The sequence below is a fragment of the Pyxicephalus adspersus genome, chromosome 1 (assembly GCF_032062135.1).
Source record: "Pyxicephalus adspersus chromosome 1, UCB_Pads_2.0, whole genome shotgun sequence".
Classification (NCBI taxonomy): Eukaryota; Metazoa; Chordata; class Amphibia; order Anura; family Pyxicephalidae; genus Pyxicephalus; species Pyxicephalus adspersus.
In genome coordinates, this window is record NC_092858.1 from 116810303 (window position 1) to 116833390 (window position 23088).

Sequence of the window (23088 nt, forward strand, 5' to 3'; positions counted from 1 at the left end):
TGCTTTATATGTTTGCCCTAGATATTGTTAAGATGAGTAAATGAGTGGCAGAAAAGTGTCTTCATCTCTATACTTTTTTTAGGGTTAGCATCTTCTACAACATTAAAGTCAAAGAATCAATTTTTAAGCTATCTGTCCATAATCATTTATGGATATCTGCAAACCTTCCCATTTAAAATCTCAGTCTTCCTCAACTGTTTTGCTTATCTCTGGTATTGTGGATTTTGCCAAGGAAATGCCATTTATTATGTTTTTATGGTCTAGAAATCAGATTCACCAACAAGGTTGTAAATTGGCTTAATGTTTCAGTATATTTCCGGAGCATATCTTGCACACTGCCAGAATGGTAGGATCAGTTCCTGAAACTGCAAAAAGAACAACCTCCAATAACGCTTGTGATTCTGTTTTTTTTTTATGCAGAGTATATTCAAGGAGCACACCATAGACTCTGCCAATATGAAGGGTGATAAAGCAGAGCAGGATAGTTGTTTAGTAACCAGTGAAAAACAGTGCTATTATATCTACTGAGACCAATGTAAGGGATGCTATTACTCCATTGAATGGGGAGGGGGGATTCATAAAAAGGGGTTTATCCCTATTCTAGCAATATTTCTCCTATTCGCCTAAATGGAATCAATTGGACCTGTAGTCGAGCCTGTGGCAAAAATCTGTGGTTCACCACAGATCTCAAATGGTCCCAATGTCCTTCAAAGTTATTTGTTTTTATTTGTTTTTGTGTGTTTTAATGTTTGTATGTCTAATTGCCTTTAACAGTACAGTGTCATTTGTATTAATTGCTAATGAAAGTTAGCACAGTATCACCTAGTTGACAAGTTTAGAATGACCACCACTAAGAAACCAGTGCTTCTACCTAAACAAGATCCAGTTTGTTTACACAAGCAAAATAACCCTCCCTGTCTACATTTACCTTTACCACCTTTATAAACCGCCGATTCTCCAATTCTGTCTTCTGTGCTTTTCCTCAGTGAAAGTAGACATTTTTTTTCTGGCAGAAGAATCAAAAAGGACAGGAGTGGTACAGTACTCTATGTAGCTTTAGACAATGGTAAATTGAAACAGTTCTGACAAAAAAAAAATCTAAATTAGCTTTAAAATTAGTAAGGAAGCGTGGATACACCTGGCTATTGCCTGATATTTTTAAATTGGAAATTGTAATAAATAATGCTTAATTAGATGTGGTCCTCAACTTGGACTTGTAGATACCCTTGTATGGCCCTTGAGCTATTTTAACTTGAACACCAATAATATTAATATTACGATAATCACATTACAAAAGGACAGCTAATGAAGACATGGTTGTTACTGGGAAATGGAAGTATATGTAAACCCATTTTTTTACAATCTTTAGGAGCTTTAGCATAAGCAAGCTGAAGAACATGTCAAGGCAAAAAAAATCTTATTGTTATTTTTTTTGTTTTGTTTTAAATTGCCAGATGTTTCTTGTTATCTAGTGCCCTTACCTATAGACTGCCATAAAAAAGAACAGATCCTTCCCCTCCACCATATATTAAAAAAACATTTATGGTATATTTCCATGTTGCTAATAATAGTTTTCCCCTACATTTCCTGCCTGGTAAAATATTTCTATCAGGACTGGGAAAATGGGCATTTTACTACTGCTGATCAACCAATTTTGCTGACTGCTGAGTATAGAGCAATATTATATTACTTGTAAGAATATGTATGCAAATAAACTCATCAAAAAAGGTTATAGTAAAAGCATATTTTATGGTTGTAAATGCTATTTAAAGTAACTTCTGCATTCCTTAAAAGCAAATCATTGTTTTGTATGTTAACATGGCCAGCTAAAGGTTATTAATTTAGACCGAACATCCATCATAAGGCATTATTAAATATGAATGAGCAAAGGTCAGGGAGTTCAAATTCTCAAACAAGTGCCTAAATAAGAACCTTCATGGCAGAATTACCAGGTATTAATGTAGTTTGAAGTCCAGAAAAAAACAAACATTTACCTTTTTAGTGTATCCCTTTCCCGCATGGGTTAACAGCTTTTTTTGTCCTAAAGCGGAAGTAAACCCAAAACCAAAAAATCACACTTACCTGCATTCCCACAGATCAGTCTGTCCATCAGGAGGTTTCTTCCATCGGGTCCAGCGTCATTTCAGTATCCGTGCCAAAATCTTCTCCTCTCTTTATCCACGTACTTTTTCCTACGTCACCTAAATTTAAATTTAATTGCGTGATATCAGCAAATTTTTTCCCCTATTGATGAAAGGGCTCCTTCTGCGCATGGCCAAGAATAATTAATAAAACAAATTAAGGTTAGACAGGTTGGGATATATGTAATAAAATGTGTATGTTTGTATTTATTATATATTATATATAAGTATAATATAAAATCACTTTATATTTACTGATCATACAAGGTGAATATAAATACCTTTTTTTTTTACTTTAGGGTTTCTGTATATATCAAAGTCTGTAGACCTGACTGTGCAAGGTATCCTATAATGTATATATTGTTAACCTAGTTGGTAATGCACTATTTATAGGGAAGGGCAGCAGATAAGTGTTTTCTATCCTAACAGAAGGATGGGTTTTGTTTACTCAGACTGGGCGAGATATCCCTGGGAACAAATTATAGAAAAAAGCAGAAGTAATTGCACCTTAAAGGTTAGGCAAATAGAACATTAACACTTGCAGTGACTCTGTGATGAAAGATACTATTTTTATTCTAAAACTAAACCACTGTAGAACAATAGGTATAGGATGATAAGAATTAGAGAAAACAGGTATACAGCACTATTTTGCAGAAGAAATCATTTTAGCACTTTCATCACTTTTATAGAATGGTGATAAGAGATGCAGCATATGTAGTCCTCCCACATTCTCTCACTCCGCTCCTTTCTTAGCCAGCCTGTACTTCTGTCTTCTCGTTGCTGATATCCTTCTATGAAATATTGATTAATAGTCATTTGTTTCTCATTGCAGATTTGTGTAATGTATGTAACCTGTCTTTCTTTACAGAGATTGTCTGTATACAATGTCCCTATTTCCTCCAGAATCCCTTTTCCTTCTTTTTGTCATATCTTCTTTTAATATCATATCTTTGTCAAATCTTCTTTTTGTCATAAGGTTTCATTATCCCACTTACTTGTCTCATATACTGTATCCTTTCCTCTTTTATTTTTGTTTAGTCTATCTCAAACACTTATCTCTTTTGCACTTTTAGGTTTACTCCGTCACCATGAACAAGGTGAAAAATTTTAAGCGACGATTTTCTCTTTCTGTTCCACGAACTGAAACTATTGAAGAGTCTTTAGCGGAGTTTACAGAGCAGTACTATCAGATAAACAGCAAGCAAAATGAACGTGAGTAAATATATTACAAATGAACATTAACCTGATAACGTAAATGATGACCAAAACAGTGTCAGAAGATATATATAAATAATTCCTTCTCTGTAATGCATGTCAATTTTTTCTGATTGGAGTTCTTTTTAAATACAAAAAAATCTTTTCTGTTGGATCAATAGGTCTTGTATCTGTTGATTTAGCAGATGTGGACAAATTACCTGTTAGACAGACCTGTCTCCTTTAACATAAAATGTTAACTGCATTATGTTCATATGCAGCACTATGTAAAATTAAATTTGGGAAATGAAAACACATACAAATGTTCTTTTCACAGATGTTTTAGCCTTTGATAGATTTTGGCTACATATAGATGCTATGTTTTGGTGACCTGACATTGTTTAGTGATCCATCCTGCCAGATCACTAAATGACAGGCTAATATTGCCTGCTGTTGAGGTGTTCTTCCTACTCATATTCCCCCCTACCATCTCCATAGAAAATTTGTTCCCACTGTTGCTTCACACAAACAATATTAATAGTTTCCAGCAACAATAACTTAATGTTTGTACAGGGCTTTAATAATATGCAGACATGCCAAAGTAATCTAAAACTATTGATTAAAATGGAACATGGAATGTGCAGCAAAATGTATATTTTATATGGAAACCACAACATACCTTCCTGAAAGGTATTGCACATCACACCCCACTGTAGTTAATTTTTACATTGGTAATTATACCCCACAATTGTAGTTGAGGTTAAATTTAGAATAGATATAAGAACATAAGATACAAAGCAGCTGTCTTCAAATTTAAATGATACCCTCTATGACTTTGAAAGAGCAGAGCATAAGAGGCCTTGATGCATCTTTACGCAGAACACCCCATCACTCACAATTTCTGTGACCTGTGAAATATAAGAAAATAATTGTTCTTATCGTTCTCTAGCCAAATTTGGGAGGTTCCCAACTCATTCCTTATTGGAATTGGTGCTTTCACTACCTGTCAGATTTAATTCACATTTTTGTCCTGCACAGTATAACTGGGAAACTATTGGCAATGGCTTTTGAAGTTGATTTTTTCTTTCACAATTTTGCCACTGCAGCAAGACCTTTAAATATGCATCATAGTTTTGGTTGAACCTTTTACTTTACCATTCACCATTGGGATATCCCTGAGATATCTGCTATATCATGCTTCTAAGGCCAAACATGGAAAATTCTTACTCCAACGCCAATCACATACTGAGAAATCTCTTGGTCACCTAATCAACACACCTTTTTAAATCTATTTTAATTAGTGAAGCATGCCCTTAAACAAGTTGTAAGGCATTGCTGCAATGGTTTACCTCATCGACTACCGTTTAGCCTGTTTTCTATTTCAATGTTAAGCAGGGATGGTGAAGCTTTCTGGTTATTCCACTAGAGATCCACCTAACAATTAAATTTCTTAGCAAGTTAAATACAAAAACATGGATTACTGGAATACATGTATTGTGGATGTACAGGTGGACTTGTGTAAACTGTCTGGTCTGTGCCCTTGTGATCATCTTGTGTCCCCCTTGGTAAGTGACTTGGTAAGAAGAAAGTTATGGCTGTTAAAACGCAGCTGGTAATATACAAAATATAACCTTATACTAACAATTGCAAGGTTTTCGCATTATTATTAATGTAAAAAGGAAGTTTAGTCAAAGTGAACAAAAAATGGTCACGTAAAGATTGGATTGGTTAAGATCAGTGTATAATTGTTAACACCAGATAGCATACAATTGAGTACTGACATTTTCTGGATACGTGCAAAGAAATGCCAGCTCCTCTCTGCCTGACTCTTCCCAATTAGATGATTTGAAAATGGGCACTCTGGGGTTGTGTAATCATGGTGCTGGAACTATTGCTGTTTTGGACCATTGTATGCATCCAATATAGATAAGTACTAACTTTTAATTAAGCAGTGCCTGAGTGTTTTGTGTCACTCTTTAACCCTTCCTGACACTAGTAGTCCCAAAAATACTTCCACCTTGTTACATTATGCATCTGTTTGATCTGTCATGTATATGTATATAATTCTGGTATAGTCATTCTGATATGTTTTTGGGTCATCTTCTGAGTTTATATGCTTCAACTTCTACCGGATTCCCCCATGTTTATCTCAAAAGTAGCTTTTGCTAGCATACTTTTTTTTACAGCTGCTACCTTCTTTTCTAGAGGAATTTTGTTTTAGTTGTCCAGTGTGTTAGATCAAATTCTAGGGGCACCAGAAAATAACCCCTACCTCTTCTCCATGACCCCATTTTATTAAGAAAATTTGTCCTCTCTCATCTCAATGACAATAACATTTGTCTAAGAGGAATTTTCATTCAGTTGGGAGACATTTCCTAATGTTTCCTGTTGTGTCTATGGACAGGGACTGAAAAGACATCTCCTCAGTTAGGACACAGATGGGACAAAAACTATGATTTTCACCCTTACCTATTACATTCAAAACACAGAAAATGTTTTGATTTAAATATACTTTACAAGCCCACAAATTTGCAGTGCATTTTCACATGTTTTGCTGTGTGTTAACATGTGTTGCATTAAGGCATTGCTTTTCCTAATGGGCTGTTTAATGAAACAAAAAATCTTCAAATAAGTTGTGTATGCTATTTAAAACTTTGCAACACAAAACACAGGAATTTGTTGTTGAGTGTGTTTTTCACAACACAGGTACTTTGGGTGTTTCCCAGAATAAATGAGACTGCAGCACACCAATATACATACTAGGCATTGCACCAGTTGGGCTAAAGAATAAAGAGTCTCTGCCAGATGAGCAACAAAAACACTGGGATTCCTCAGAATTACCAACACCTGATGATATTCTTACCTCCTAAATTCTCAGAGAGTAGGCCCAGTCCAACAAACTTTTCTCTTTCCCTAAGTAATTCCCAGTATTAATTCATGTTGCTCTAACAGGTGATTGCTTTTGTGGACTTTACATTCTTTATGGTTTGACAGACAAAAAAAGTCCATCTATAGACATGAGTTTCTATGTCATTGGCTCTCATGTCAGTCTTTTGTAAATTGGTTACCAAACAGTGACTAAAGGTGCGTACACACTTCCAATTTTTATCGTTCCAATCGAACGACTAACGATCGATTGGGCAAAAAATCGTGCATAAAAAAGTAACCAACGATGCCGACGAACGAGGAAAGTCGCTGGAAACGAACGACCGGACCGGCGGATCGGATTGGACGACGATCGTTGAACATCGTTCGTGTGTACGGTCGTTCGTTGATCGTCCATGTTCAGAGCATGCGTGATGAACGAACGTCCGTTCACTTTCCTGTCGTGCACATAGTTCCTCTATCGCTCAAACGATCGTATCTATTGTGTGTACAATATCTACGAACGATCGTGTCGTTACCTCTATGTGCAGGATCGGTGCTATACGATCGTTCGTAGATATCGTGCAGGATCGTTCGTCGTTCGTTTTCTAACGATAATAATTGGAAGTGTGTACTTAGCTTTAATTGTCTAAATTGTTTAGCTCTGAGCTGGAAATCTGAGCTCTGCTCAGCACATGATCAATTTGATCTGTAACACCTTCCTGCAGGACATTGACAGCTATTATTCTTAAGAGGAAGCTGTAGTTCTACCCTAGTTCTTCCTTTTTTATGGTGATATCCAGAAGATGGGGTACACCAGCTAGTTGATCTTAGGTGAATAAATTTTAGTCTCTTCTAGTCTGTTCTATACTGGCCATTTATGTTCTTTTTTTCTGTACCTGAAAATTTCCAGTGGCATGACTTTTAGTCAACTGTTTACTTCATACATTTAAAAAGTCATATAATGTATTAATTTACATATGTATATACAACATTAAAAACACTCAGCGCACAACACAATTTTGTGGGACACTTTCCCCAGAATTTGTTTTTGCCTCTTGTTTGTAGTTTTTGAAGTTGAAGTTCTTAACGCAATTCACCTTTTAGCTTCATCAGAAGGCTCAACTTGTATGTGCCTGTTTAAACATCTGATATTTACTGTATGTTGGGAAACCCAACATTGACCCCCAAAATTGACCTTAGACTGTTTTAAAGGCATATGACTGAGGTTGGGACATTAGATTGTGAGCCCCTTGAGGGAAAGCTAGTGACATGACTGTAGACTTTGTAAAGCGCTGCATAAAATGTATTGTAAAATATCTAGTGTAATACTAATAATGATATACTGTGGCTTGTTTGCTATATTCTGGACAGGAACCAGTCAGTCCTTTAGGGTACAGTTGTCACTTCTGGCTTTATTTTTCCTACTGCAAACAAATGTAATAGTACCCTTTTTAGGATAGAAAATAAATCCTGTTTATGTCAAATATCATTTTATCAGAATTTGTTTTCCAGGAAAAATTCTGCAGTCAGAAACACAGATGTCCAAAATGTAGGTAAAAGCAGAATGGGATATATACATTAAACTACTGGGGCGCTTACTAACATTAATGTTCATTTCTAGACCAATCTTATTTAACTATTTATACCATGGAGAAACAGTTGAATTTTTTGTATGTCTCTTTAAACTGCTAACACAAAAAAAAAATTATATCTAATGCTTAAAGTATTTCCTTTAACCAGAGAGTTAAAGAATAGAGGTATCAAAGTTCCATAGTTACATATTAGGTTAGGTTTAAAAAAGACATCAAGTTCAACCATTAGGGAAATAAACATATCCCAGATATAAAACCCTATAAGACATAGTTGGTCCAGATGTAGGTAAAAAAACCTTGCTACAATTTGTTTCACCAGGAAAAAAATTCCTTCCTGATTCCGTGTGGAAATCGGATGTTTCCTGGATCAACAATATTTGTTATCTTTACTTTAAATCCTTAATACCCAGTTATATTCTCCTGAGGGAGCTGATTCCACATTTTAACAGACCTTACAGTGAAGAATCCCTTCCTTATCTGAAGCTTAAACTTCGTTTTCCTCCAGATGCAAAGATTTCCCTCTTGTTCTTTGTAATGATCTCAAAGTGAATAATTGGGAAAAGAGTTCTCTATATGAACCATTTATATATTTATACAGGGTGATCATATCCCTAATAACTCAGCTAATTTCTTCCCATAGCTGAGTTCCTCCATTCTTTTTATTAGTTTAGTTGTCCTTCTCTGCACTCTCTCCAATTCCACAAAGTCCTTTTTGTGAACCGGTGCCTAAAACTGTACTGCATATTCCAGATGTGGTCTGACCATTGCTTTGTACAGGGGCAGGATTATGTCTCTATCTCTGCAGTCTATTCCTGTTTTATTACAAGAAAGTACTTTACTAGATTTAGATATTGCAGCTTGGCATTGCATGCTGTTATTAAGTCTATGATCTACCAGAACCCCCGGATCCTTTTCCATTTCTGACTCCCCCAAATGTTTTCCCCCCCATACAGTATGGAGCATGCATGTTGTTAGCCCCCAAGTGCATAACATTTATACATTTATCTATATAAAATGTAATTTACCACTTGGCTGCCCAATCAAACAGTACATCCAGGTCTGCTTGTAGATTATAGACATCCTGTATGGACTTAATTCCATAACATAGTTTGGTGTCATCTCCAAACACAGAAATAGTACTTTTAATCCCAAACTCTATATCATTTATAAAGATATTAAACAGTAAAGGTCCCAACACTGACCATGTGAACTGGGACTATATAAGACAGGTCCTGACCCTCAGAGGCATTCCTGATAAATTTTTCATGTGGTTACAGGCCTTGTACAGGAACCCCGCTGCATCAGTCAGGGTTAATGGAATTCTTTACCACCCATTCTCCATTACCAATGGAACAAGGCAAGGCTGCCTGCCATCTCCCCCGCTTTTTTTTTTACTTCTTGAGCCTCTGCTGGGACATATCTGCAAGAAACTGGATGTTAGGGGTGTTAGAGTGGGATCCACTGAACTCAAAGTCGCTACCTACGTAGACAACCTTCTTTTCTATATCACTGCTCCCCAGGTGACCATCCCTAACCTGCTGAAGGAACTGCACCATTATGCACAGTTCTCTGATTATAAGGTAAACCTTCAAAAATCGAAAGTACTAGATGTTAACTTGCCTGCTGAGCTTCGGAATACCTTGTCACCTTCATTCGCATTTAAATAGGCGCACAGTTTTATTCGTTATCTAGGAACCAATATCCCGGATGATCTGAGGAGGGTAGTAGAACAGGCCTTTTCGTGGTTCGGCCGCTCTATAATTCTAAAAATTAATATTATGCCCCGTCTCCTGTATTTACTACAGACTCTACCTGTGCAACTCCCTCTCCGCTTGCTGCATAAATTTTGTACCCCCCGTATTAACATATTCCTTTTTCGGCTGCCAAATGCTAAAGGAGGCATAGCCTTCCCGCACCTGACATTGCATCACAGGGCAATTCACCTGACCCGCTTGGTAGACTGCTGCAGACATGCCAGTTTTAAGGGCTGGGTTCAACTGGAAGACGCAATGTCCCCTGTACTGTTAAGTGTTGTGGCATGGTCCCCACCTAAAGAAATCGCCATGCTATTTTGCCATCCTTTGATAGGTGAGACGCTTAGAGTTAGGGTTCCAAAGTATTTCTGTGCAGAAGGGATTGTTGACTTCCCTTCCCCCATGTCTCCTATACTGGGGCACCCCAAGTTCCCAACCAGTAGGAAAGATCCGATCTTTAGGATTTGGATTGAAAATGGCATTTTCCAAGCTACACATTTTTCGCAACCCTCCACCTAGCCTAGCATAGAGCAACTTCAGGTAGACCACTCCACCCCTTGCTTTGATACGTGGAGAAGAATACAATACCAACACCTTATCTCGTTCCTACAGTTGGCACAGGACTTCTATCGCCTCCATAGAGAGCCTATGTGTCGTCGGAGATCCCTTGAGAAGTGTGCTCTCCTACATGTATAAATTGCAGTTGACTACACATGACTCTCCTTTGCCCAATTTTATAGCCAAATAGGGGAGGGACCTTAACACTAAATTTACGAAAGACCAAATAGACCTCATGCTTCACTATGGCCATTAGGCCTCTATTAGCAACCCGTATCAGCAACTACAAACTACTTACTAGGTGATATAGAACCCCTGATCGACTGGTAAAGATTTTTCCACACACAAGCTGAATGTGGCCAACACACAGGTACCTTTTTACACATATTTTGGGACTGCCCAGTTCTATCCCCGTTTTGGGTGGGTGTTGCAGAAATAGTACAGAGATTGACAGGGGTGTTGATTCATGACAAACCGGAGCTTTCTCTGCTGCATGTGTCAGCGATGTAGAGGAAACATTATAAAAAATGTCTTTTGTGCCATCTATTAAATGCTGCCATAGCTTGCATCCCCTCACTGTGGAGGCAAACTGTTCCGCCAACTGTTCAACAATGGGTAACCAGGGTGAATGATATACAATATATGGAAGACCTTGTGAGATCAGGTGACCGATCTGCCCGCTCACCTGTACGTACCTGGTTTTACTGGGATGACTTCAAGACTTCTGCGGATTATGGCTGCTCCGTCTTCCTGCATTGGACCTCAGAGCTTTGATGGGCTTTCACCCTAACCTCCCCTCCCCTTCTTTTTCCTTCCCTCTTCTCTCCAACCCTCACGCCTACTACCTCTACTGTTGTTTAACTCTTACTATTTTCCCAAATTTTCTTCTTAACTTTCTTTCCTATCTTCTTTTTCTTTCTTCCTGTTATTATTCTTTAAAATTTGGTGACCAATAGGACTCCTCAAAGGTCATTTCATTCTGATTTCAAGTTTGACTTTTGAGTTACTGTTCATGTTACCAAAAAGTAACATGCTGTAAATTGTATTTATATGTTTACTTCTTTTTGTGACGGCTACTGTATTGTTTTTATTATTTTTTTTTTTTTTTTTTTTTGGTAATTTTATGTTTCTTCCTACCTCTATCGGATTGAGTTATATAAATGTCTGTTTTGTTCCCAACTCTAAACCCTAAGGTACACCACTAATACCCTTAGACCATGTCCATATGGACATTAAACTTAGCAGTCATAAAACAAAGCACATATCTTTAATATAGAAAGATTTTGTTTTCTGTGGAAAGAATAGTCTGGAGATGTTTAAAAACATAAAAGAAAAATTTTAAGTTTGGACGAAAAAGATTTATTTGGGGGATATTTAGGATACAATTCTGAATATACATTTGTAACTTCCTTTAAATTGGGTTTTAAATTGTATTTACAATTAGGATTGGGAAATTGTATGTACAATTTTATATGTATTGTGTATGAGAATTATAAGAATTTTTCAAAAAAATCAGTACAACATGAATGGCAAGGCAAAACATTTAAAATGAGAAATCACCTTTTATTGTTTCTGCAGGGGTTTCCCACTTTATTTATTTGTGGTGCCAATGGGTTTGAGTGTAAAACTATATTTCTTTGGCTGACTGTAAAAACCTGACATCTAACCCTTTTTTACATATTCAGGGAAAAAGTAATATCAAATATAATAAATTTACAGATCAGTTTGCGTATTTTGTCTAATTATGTTTACATCTGGTTTTTGTAAAAGTTATGGGTAGAAATCACCTACATTTTAAAAATTCATACAAACACCTTTGAATTTTTTTAAAAGTGTGTATAGGGACATAATTATCCTGGAATGATGAAATCGTGTTTATCCCTGCAGGGTAAACATGGCCCTGAAAAAGTCCAAGTTCGTGTTATTAAATGACAATACATAGCAATCAAAAGAAAAAGTGACTTATAAAATGTCTGTCATGACCAATTTGGGTCCTATCCTGGTTTAATGTTTAAAGATTCAAAGCATTCTTTGGCTTTTCTAAGTCATAAATCAGTCTTGAGTTAGCTGATAAACAGACAATATCACTTTCGTTTGTTGCACAAGGGTCCATTTTTGTGTCACACAAATGTATGCCTGTATTTGTTGTAGTCTTGCATGTAGATAGCTTTTTGTATTGCTATAACTTCAATCAATATTTTCCCCTAAGATTCACCCAACTTTTACTAATAACATTTTTTTCAATCTAATCCTATGACATGTATGATTCTTAAGTAAAAGTGTAGTGAATCCTTAGTAAAAACATAAATACACCCCTTAGTGTTTGTTGATATTAGATATGTTATGCAATAATTTATTAGGTATAGTAGTTTTGACAAAAATATGTATTTTTACTATTTAACTACCCACTAAGTATCTGTTGGTGAGCAATCAGTTGGTCAAGTGCAGTGTATTCATAATTGCCATCAAAATACTTATATATATAAATTTTGGACTGATGCACCTAGCAATTGAAGCAAAGGCTTGTGTGTGTGTTTTAAGAACCCAGATGCCTCATGTTGTTTATAAAGCTCCATTATCAAAATGCTATGTCACCCTTTTATATTTGTAGCATTAACATTTGCAATTAGATTTTCATAAACATTTATATACAGTTTTGGAATCTTTAAATGTTATGGAAATAATTATTATTCTGAATTACTAGCAATCTTATCTTGCCTGAGATAGGGATGAGTTTATCTGCTAAACTTCACAACACAACTAACCTCTTTGGTAGGCAAATCTAATTACTTTTTACATCTGACACTTTTTAGGGTTATTAGGCAGGCTACTGTCATAGGTTACCAATATTTTTTTCCAGCCAGCCTGGGTGGAAAAAGGAAGGACAGCAAGGGTGCACTCCCTAGACCAGGCAACATTCCTTTTGACATTGAGTGGGTCCTTTCTTTGTTGTTTTTTGGTCTATCCTTGCAAAAAAAAAAATCTCAATTTAGGGGGACAAGGGTTTGTTAGCCGGCAAGGTTTTGGTTAAATCTGGAAACCTCCTTTAAAGTTTACGTAGTCCAAAATTAGGCTTTCCTGCTTTGAAATGTAACTACCTCATCATCTTTATTAGCTGTCACTTAATTTGTAAAAGTTGCTATGTTGTGTGTAGCATTGTAGATCTTGCCATTATCTCCTAACCTTCTTTCTGCTGCCAGTCTTCTCTTACTACCCAAGCTCCTTGCTCACACTCCCTCCCCAAAGCATCTATCTGCAAATAGCTTAAAATCGTCAAGTAGAGTTGAATCTGGAAAGCAGTCATTTTGTCATGTACCATGAAAATATCATAAAAGATTTTTGTTACTTATGATCTTAATAATAATAAGGGATATGGTACTTTTTTTGCTTGGTCCCTATTTATATTACATGTTTTACACCCCATGATTCAGTAGCTTGTAGAATCAATTTTAGTAGCAATAACTAGTAGTAATCTTTTTCTGTAAGATTTTATCAGTCTCTCATGAAGTTTGCAGGCATTTGTTTACACAGCTCTTCTAAAGCAGAACTTTCAATAAATAAAAACATGTTACATTTACTTCCACAGAACTATCAATCCCTCCACAATCTGACTCGATTCGGTCTCTTTAATCTTTCTTCTGGCATGGATGATCTTTATTGCTGTGGAATGATGGACTTCAGACTGTTTGGAAAATAGTGTTATAATCTTTACCAGATTAATAAACAGTGTCACACTTACTTTGTCTTCACTAAAGACGCCTCTCTCCTGCGCATGCGGGCAGTTCAGTGTTTCCTCTGTCCAGCTCCTGCCTCAACCCCTCATTGTCCAGTCTGTTGGTTCCCAGCCATCTTCCCTGTCCTGTTCCTGTCTGTCTGTGTATATTCCTGTTTCACCTGTGCTTCCAGTGTCTCATGTGTTCCCTGTGCCCGCAGTGGCCCCTGTGTCACTAGTGTCTGTCTCCTGGATCCCTGGCATGTGACCTGACCTTTCTTGCTTGCTGCCTGCCTCGACCCTGGACTTCCTCAACTATGCTTCTGCTTTGTGATTTGGTACCGTGATTTGCCCACCTTGGTGTGCCCAAGGACCGCAACCTGGCAGTAACCAGGGGCGCAACATTTTCACCCCTAAAGCCTCTGGAGAAGACCTGGTTATTGCTTAGACTCTGCGTAGAGTTCATTGTTATTGTCTTTCCTCCTTAGAATTGTGTTGGCACACATCTAAATGCTCAGACTAGCAAACTGCCAGAAATTCTGTTTTTATTTAGGTGGTCACATTTGCTGATGATTAGTTAATCAAGTGCGTTTGATTAGCAGCAACTGGCTGCTACTTACCTTCTTAATTCCCATAGAACTTTCTAAAAATGTATTTAATTTTTTACATTTATACATTTTGATTTAGTTTTGGTTAAAAAATGACATAGTGTAATGTGTAATTTGGTGTTATTTATCTGAATATATTCAATGTAGTTTAAGACCTGCTAAAACCTTAGAATTGAAAGTTCTTTCTTTCTTAATGACTGTGTTTATATAATTTATTTAGTATACATTACTTTTTTACTCATTTGAGTAGATTTTGCTTGCTCCAGTAATTTCACCTCTGTTTCTAACTCTGTTGGTTTAAGTACAGCAAAGCTTTTCAATCTGTGCTTGTTTACCTGCCAGATCACACACATTAGAGATGATTCAAACATGACCGGAGTGAAATGTTCACAAATTAATAAAAGAACTGATAGCAATTTCTATGCATGCAGACGTGATTAGTAATGACCATGGATCTATACGTCCTATGTTGGATTTTATATAACTGTAACCTCTTCCAGGCACATATCTTTATTCACATACAGTCAAAGTGTTATGAATATTAATGTAGGCCCAATTTTAATGTTGTCATAATATAATTAAATCTAATCCCCTGCCAAAGCGCTGGATACACAGATGAAATACTTTTAGGAGAGCTGTTTTATCTTCCAAGGGATTTGTATTTCTGTCTAAAATGTATTCTTTCTTACTGTAGAATGATGGATTTCAAACTGGAAAAAGTCATATAACTTTTCCCAGAATATTAGGCAGCAAATATCACTTCTCTAAGTTCATTGCTGATGTCTTTTCTCCTTAGCATTGTATTAGCACACATCTGAATGGTCCAGACCAGCAAATTGAAATACTTGTATTAGAGCTTCCAAGGGATTTGTATTTCTGTTCACTTGTTAATGTTTCTTACTGTAGAATTTCTGGCAAAGCTCTAGATACACAAATGAAATACATGTATGATAGCTGTTTTATCTTACAATTTGTATTTCTGTCCTGTGATTGACACAGCTTTGCCCTACAGCACAACCCTATCTATCAGCTGACAGGGCCTGATTGTGTTCTGCTACAGCCTGTTTTCTGGTTAGATATAATTGGAAGAAGAAGATCGGTTATACTAGTATATTAAATGTACACATTATATGTATTTTTTTGTATTAATGGTTTTAAAACATACATAAACTATAAAAATACAGTATTGACTATATAAATATATCTAATGTGGAACTGAATGTTGTAAAGTGATGTTGTTTTATAAAACAACAAGGGATAAATGCTCAGAAATAATATTAGGGCGTTATTGGGCATATGTGCTAGACTCAAGTGAATACTTAAAGTTCATTTGTGTGTGTCCATTTGCCATTGCTAAATGTCACAAAATATTAGTGATGTGCTAATAATTAAGGGGTTTAAAGGTTTTGTAGTAACCAAAATATAGAGGTGATAACAGATTTTCAGGCCATTGTATCTATTTAAACTCCTAATTTGGCTTCATTTTAAGTATGTCATAGGATATGAGAGATTATGTGGCTCACTTTATAATAAGTGGCTACCAAGAGGATACTGATATCTCCCTTCAGTTTGTGATGGTATAATGTAACTCTGGGTTGTGTAGAGCCCCAGGTAAATCTCATAATTTTGTTATATTGTATACAGATAACAAAGGTAATATATTTTTTTTTCAGTCTGCTAGATCAAAATAAATGATTAGGTTTTAATGTTTTGAGCACTGTACTAAGTTTGTGTATTATTGGTGGAAAGGGGTTATTTGTGTATATCTCATTTTTTGGTCTTGTTTGCTTTTCTAGATATGAGATTCATGAAGTCCTACTAATTTTTTTCTGCAGAGTTTAGGAAGATCACCATAGCACTCCATGGCTCTTATTTTGGCACCTTTTCCTGTTTGCTACATTTTGGACCAAATAGGGTCTGGGGTGCACTCAAAAGAAATAGGTTTATATTAAAGTCTATTGGAGGTGCCAGTTATAGTAAAACAATAATAAAAAAAAAAACACTTTGTGCTTGCTAGCAGTAATATTCGGGTCTTCTGTTTTTATTAAGGGTCAGTGACAGTAAAGGTCACCTCCCTTTATTGGTAGTTGGTGACAGACAATAATAGAAAAGCACCCTGTACTTTCATCAGTAGTCAGTGGCAAGGATAATAATAAATGTAATACGAATTATTGTAGTTTTAATACACATGTGTAATTCCAATTATATCAGATATATTATATATAAAAATGTGTAATGTGAAACATTAACATACTTATTATAATATTATTTACAGCTTGATATTGTCTTTCATGTGTATCTCTAAAATGCATTAGAAAGGACTTTTGGTTCCCATTCTATTAATTTACTGATCTGTTGGATTTTAGGTTACAGGTTAAGTCGTGAACCTGTTTCTTCCACCCACAGAAGTTTTTTACCCTGTTCCTTTAGTCTTTCATCAAATAGCATGTAGAGATCACAGCTGCAGGAAATGACAGTTCTGTGCATGATAAATTAATTTATTAATTCTACTACGTAGAGGAGGTAGAAGTCACATAGACAGATTCCTAATTAGAAAGGGAATTTGCAGGGGACAGAACTGAGTGTGTGGGTGCAAGGATAATCAGAGCAAGAATCAAACACACAGGGAGCCTAAATCCAGCAGTTCTTTCAAAGATGCTCATTATATGTATCCAGTACAGGATAAAGAATCCCAAAAAAACCTAACCTTTTAAATCAGTGATTCACTAGAATGCACACACCATCATCTTTCTTTTCTAATTTACTTTTCCATTTGGTGCATTTCTATCTGATAATGTTGAATTTTTGGTTTTAACTTCTTTATAGCTATCATTTTGATGAGACAGTTATACCAAACAGTTACGCGTTTCAAAGCATGTAGCTTTCCAGCTAGGTGTTTGCCTCCTGTGTTCAAGTTTAAACGGGCTCCTGGGGGGCATGCAAGTTCACCAACCTTCTAGATGTATGCAGTGACTGATCTGTGTACCTATTGCAATAATGATATTTTACAGAGAAAGCATTTTTCTGATACCTGTGAGAAAGTCATTGTCTTAGCATCAGCTCTGAAGTACCACAGGCGGCATAGCTGATGTAACCTCCCACTTTTTTTTTTACTTCTGCAGAGGTATTGCTAAAAATGGACTGTGCAACCCCATTTGTTATTTTCCTCAATTCAGGTGTAATAATATCCTACCGTCCTAGGAAACTAAGCTTACTCAACAGGGTAATGTTTTTTCATGCTGAGTTTAGGAATACTGGTGTTGGATAGTATTTCCACTGCTGTATTTACTTATGCAAGTAGGAAATGTTTTGCTATTGCATTAAATGTCTATTTCAGGCCACATATCAAATAGTTCTATGCCAAGCTCATAAATACTAATCTTATAGTGGAATTTAATCCTCCAAGGTTTTGTGCCCCTGGGGGTTTTAGCTATCTTGTGCAAGTACGCCCAATGTATCTTTATGGCAGACATACCTGCCAAAAGGAACTCCTCCAGAGGTGCACTATCAAAGTTCCAATCAGAAATTAGTACATCCTTTACTTACCATCTTTACTTGGTTTTATTTCAGGTCCAGAGTCTTCAGCTATCTTCATTGGCTAGATGATTACATAGCTCTGGCACAAGTGCATAGGAACTCTTCATTATTGCAAAAATGTGTGCTTAAACTGTACATTTCATTGGGGATAAATTGGCAAAAAGAGTTGACAGGCAGACTAGAGTACCTTTACAAAAAGTCTGCCTGTCGGTTCTTGTCACTAAGCAGAGGTTACTTCTGTTTTATTTCTAGCACATATTTTGCTGTTATTTGATGAGTTTGTGGGCCACATGCTTACTATGGCTGCTATGAAAGGTTTCCACTCTTCATATTGGATTTAGTTTACATTATGGAGAATTCAATATGTGGACAGAAGAAACCAGAAGTTGTCACGAGTGTACATCTTAAAACATTAAAGGCTCAGAACACCCCATGTTTTTCCAGTAGTAAATAAAGTGTCACTTTGGGTGGTAATGCCCTCCAAGGTAAATTGCCAGCCAAAAAGAAGAATAGTCAAATAACATTTTTTATATGCTCCTGACAACTGATTCCAGAGTAATAATTGCTCTGAAGGTGAATTTCATTAAAAAAAAACATGTTCATAGTTTTATCTTATTTCAACACACTTTATAAACATTATATTTTAAATATGCAAATATTGTGGAACTCAATATGCCTAAAGTCAATACACAATATCTCGTATGAGTGTCTAATCATAATAAAATACTGGTTGTTTAGGATATGTGCACCTAGCTTGGAATAAGCAGATAATATTATTTTATGACTGGGTCTGGCACGTGCTCCTGGATTTGGAGCCCAGGGTAAAAGAGTACAGATGTCAAAAAAGTGAACAATTGCTTTATGTTTTATTAGGAATTGTGTTTGTTAATTTGTTGTACTTCATACAAAATACCTCTTTTCAAAAATAGTAAAACAGATTTTATAGGCAACTGCTAACCAGCAGCAGACTATTCAGCTAATGTTAGAAGTGCAATGAAGCCTGCCAAGTAATCTTAAAAAGGCATCAGCTAGTGAACCTGTCCCTACAGCAGCGGAGCAGGCATCTATCAGGAGCATGGAAGGAAGCGGTTCCGGTAATACTCAATCATTATTTTTTATTTGTTCCATTTTCATATGTTAGGGGTTGAAAAAACAAATGAATAAAGTCAGCAGCTTATTTTGGCACAGTATTTACAAAGCAGTTAAGGGACATTGTAAATCATGCCCTGGGTATCCTGCCAAATAAATATACCCTAACCAACCAAATCTGCCATTACCCCTGTCTTTAATAAGGGTCCTCCTTGAGGGGGTTGATATTGATCTGACTGGGCCACTGCTGAAGTCAGCCAGGGAACATGATCACTTATTGGCAATCCTTGACTTTGCCACCTGATATCTAGAAGTAGCCTCCCAGAAACACATCCTGTAAGGTTATAGTCAAAGAGCTGTTCCAGTACAGCTGTTTCCAGTATAGGTAATCCTAATGAAAATTTTGACAGATCAAGAAACCCCTTATGTAAAGGTTACAAAGAGCTCTCTCCTTTGTTGTAAGTTACTCACATATGCTTTACAGTGTGCTACCACTAAAATGATTGGATGGTTTAACTGTCTTTAAAGATCCATGAGGAATATGCTAAAAAAGTGGTTGAAAAGAATGGAAAGTACTATGATTTGTTACTTGCAATTTTTTCAATAAGGAAAGTGCCAGAAACCTATAGAGAGTTTTTCCAATTTATATTTTGAAGTAAACAAAATTTAAATTTTGTATTACGGAAACAGAAAAGCTTTATACAACTTCAATTGTTTTTCCCATTTAATTCTATGTTTGGTAGGGATCTCTACCACACAACAGCCAGGGAAATATGGAATAAAGAGGCCAACACTCTAAAAAGTGTAACAAAACACATTACTTGGATGGAGGATAGGATACTGATAATATTGTTCAGAAACATATATACAACAAGTCCATCAGGCCAGAGTTTATAAACTTTCTGCTATAATTGAATCTTTAACCTGGGAGTCAAAGTCTTAGTTTTGGGTCCTACTGTAATGAGTACATTTTTGTTAAAATAGCGGGGTTGGTATCACAGATAAACCAGTGATATCAACTTCTAGTTATACCAGCCTGAAAAGATATTGCAACCCCAAATTTGCCAGATTAACCTAATACATCCCAGGAATGGGCTCACCCAGTGGAAAGTGGCCTTAAAGTATCATCAGTGCATATCAGAGGTTAGGAAATCAGAAACCCAGTCTTCTACTCATATTCATACTTCTTGCAGAAAAAACAAAGTTTTTTTTTTCAGAATTACATGGTCAAGTTATGTAGGTTAGCATGACAATGTGACTAATCCTATCCCAGCCTTTTTAGGTACCTAATGCTCAGAAAACCCCAATTCAGTAAAAGTGCAGGAAATGTTAGTACTTGACTTGTTGAATAAAGTAAGCAATTAGTCAAGTCACCTATTCCTTCTAGGCTGGATGGCAGCCTGAGATTCAGTAGTGACATCAGGCAACTTAATAAAATATACATATTTAAAACTTGTCCATTATCCTGGCTGAGTTTGATAGAAAAGGTTTGTTCCTGCCAGGTACTTGACTGCCCTCAATCTTACTAAAGGGTATTGACATGTTACATTAACAGAGTAAAGGAAAAGAAAGACTTTGGATGCCATATTAATTGTATCGTCCTCCATTTAGTTTACATGAGGCCCAGGACTCATTCCAAAGAATTACATTGCATTTGTAAAAACACCACTATCCATATAGTTCAGCATATCTAAATTATATAGTTTTTAGTCTTGACTACAATTCACAACTACGGAAGGTCCAGGCAGCCTTGAATTTGATTCATAAAGCTGGGTTTACCATTATCTGTATTGTTACCCTATATTCAGCCAATAATCAATTTTCTATACAAACTGATGTCTCTGATGCTTGCCTACATATTTCTGAAAAATGGGGAATTTGGGGGGAAGAACTTCCAGTAAACCTCAGCCAGAAATCAACCCCTGCAAGGAGTAACTATTCAACATTCATGGGCCAGGGACTCAGCTATTTGAGGGGTCGGGTATGTAAGGCACTTGCTAGCAAGATTGTACGTGGTGTATGTATTACCTAGGCTTCTCACCAACAGGGGCTTCTAGGGGTTTATAACTGATATGCAGAAAGCCAACTTTTTGGATCCACATCCTACCTGATTGCCAGACCTTCCATTAGTCTCAGCTGTGCACAGACCTTTACATAGATGAGTTGACAGATGCTTGGGTTTTCTTTCTGTTTGTTTTATGCTATAGACCTGCTAAGCAAGTTTCTCTTGCTTTAAAACTGTGTTTGCTGCTTCGCTTTGTTAATGTGCAGGACATACCGTAATTCCCCGAAAATAGGACAGTGTCTTTTATTTATTTTACCTCTGAAAATCTCATTGAGGCCTATTTTCAGGGGATGTCTTATTTTTCTCACAAAAAATCTATATTTATTCATGTACAAAAATCTGTATTTACCAAAACCTGCAACCAATATTACTATAGAAAGATACCTCTGTGTTACCTGTGACCTGTCAAAATCACAGATTTCTTCTGTTATATACAAGAAGTCATGAATAAGAATTGACATAAATGAGTAATGAAAAAAAAAAAACACAGCTTCATAAGCAAACAATTGCAACATAACACAAGAAAATGTGCTGACAATTAACATGTGACTCATAGAGTAACATGTTATATCTGAGTAAAAGCAAAAAAAAAAAAATCAATTAATAAATATGCATTGCTGCTAATGAATAAAATACCAGCAAGGACCTTTTGAAAAGAGAATCCACCAACCTCTTAGTGCTAGTGTCACACCAGAGTACTTCTGGTTTCTTCACCCCTTGCTCCAGTGCTTTTGAAATCTCCTGCTCTCTCTCTCTCTGCTCCCTCCTTCCTCTTGGTATCCCTCCGTGTACCACATGACCACACCCTCCCAAGAAGCCAATAGGGCTTACTTTCGGGGGAGGTCTTATATTTCAAGCTTGCTCGAAAACAGCCAAAAATCCTGCTAGGGCTTACTTTCGGGTAGTGTCTTTTTTTCGGGGAAACACGGTAAAAGTGTTTTTGGGTGTCCCTGTCTTGTGAATTTTTATGAATATTGGATGTTTACCTACTACATCTGGCTAACGGTGTGCAATGAACACAATACTATACAGGCTTTTGCCTAGCCTAGCCTAGCCTTTTTTTGTGATGTGAAAAATGGTACTTTGATGGTAAGAACATACAAAAAGATGAATAAGTAAACTAACCTAACCAATCTAGATCATATAGCTTAATTTTGCGTCCCGTTCCTGCTGCAGGCAGTGCTCTCTTCACTGCCTGTGCTCCAGTTTGTGAGTGGAGCATTGACTCCCTGGCAACATCCCATAAAGTCCAGAGCTGATAAACCAGCAGGGCCACAGGGCTTTTATAGAGGCTAACGGAATCTTGCAGAAAGCACTGGCTCCTGCAGGAGCAATAAGTTAGTTACGTTTTACTCCTGATCTATCAACACCTTAAAAAGCATTTGGAGTTAGTAGGGGCACTCACCTCAATGATAAAAAAAAAACATCCTTTGGCTGGAGTCCAGCTTTAAAAAAATAAAGCCAGACAATTATGAGAATATTGTACATTTTGCATTTTCTCAACAGTTTATGTTGTAACGCTATATTGTGTTTGCAAGTACCTTTCAAATTGTTTTCCAATGTGAGAACTTTTACTGTGGGCAGAAGCTGAGGTTTATACCTAATGCATGCTCCAGAATCCAAGGGGTCTAACAGAAAATAAAATGAGAAAAAAATATTGCGGCCTGTACTTTTGGTAGCTGGTATATTTTTAAAAAAATTTGCAAATTCACTTAAATAAATTTCTGTCTTCATGCACATTTTTCATGTTCAGGAGAACAAACTCAGCTTTAAACTTTTTCCATTGTGTCTCCCTAGGACTAGGTCACTCCAATCTGCAGATGGCCCAGTTGAGTCCAGGAAGTGCTGCACTAACTCCATCTGATGTAGAAGGATTATCCCCCACAGCACTGGGTTATAGAAATGCTGCCCATCGACGTCTCTCTATGGAAGTAAGTGTGTTGTGCACTGCTTAAATAGGGTTGTAGAAG

The 23088-nt window shown here is 36.5% G+C and overlaps 1 protein-coding gene across 2 annotated transcripts in view; it reads left to right on the forward strand.

Annotated features, from left to right (window-relative positions):
- Positions 1 to 23088, forward strand: part of CDK18 (cyclin dependent kinase 18) — a 101814-nt gene that overhangs the window by 37959 nt on the left and 40767 nt on the right. For both annotated transcript variants that reach the window (XM_072424991.1, XM_072425002.1), the window contains exons 2-3: positions 3215 to 3353; positions 22916 to 23049. In XM_072424991.1, the coding sequence (XP_072281092.1) occupies positions 3230 to 3353; positions 22916 to 23049 (258 nt within the window). In that variant the 5' untranslated portion in view covers positions 3215 to 3229. The remainder of the gene's footprint in view (positions 1 to 3214; positions 3354 to 22915; positions 23050 to 23088) is intronic.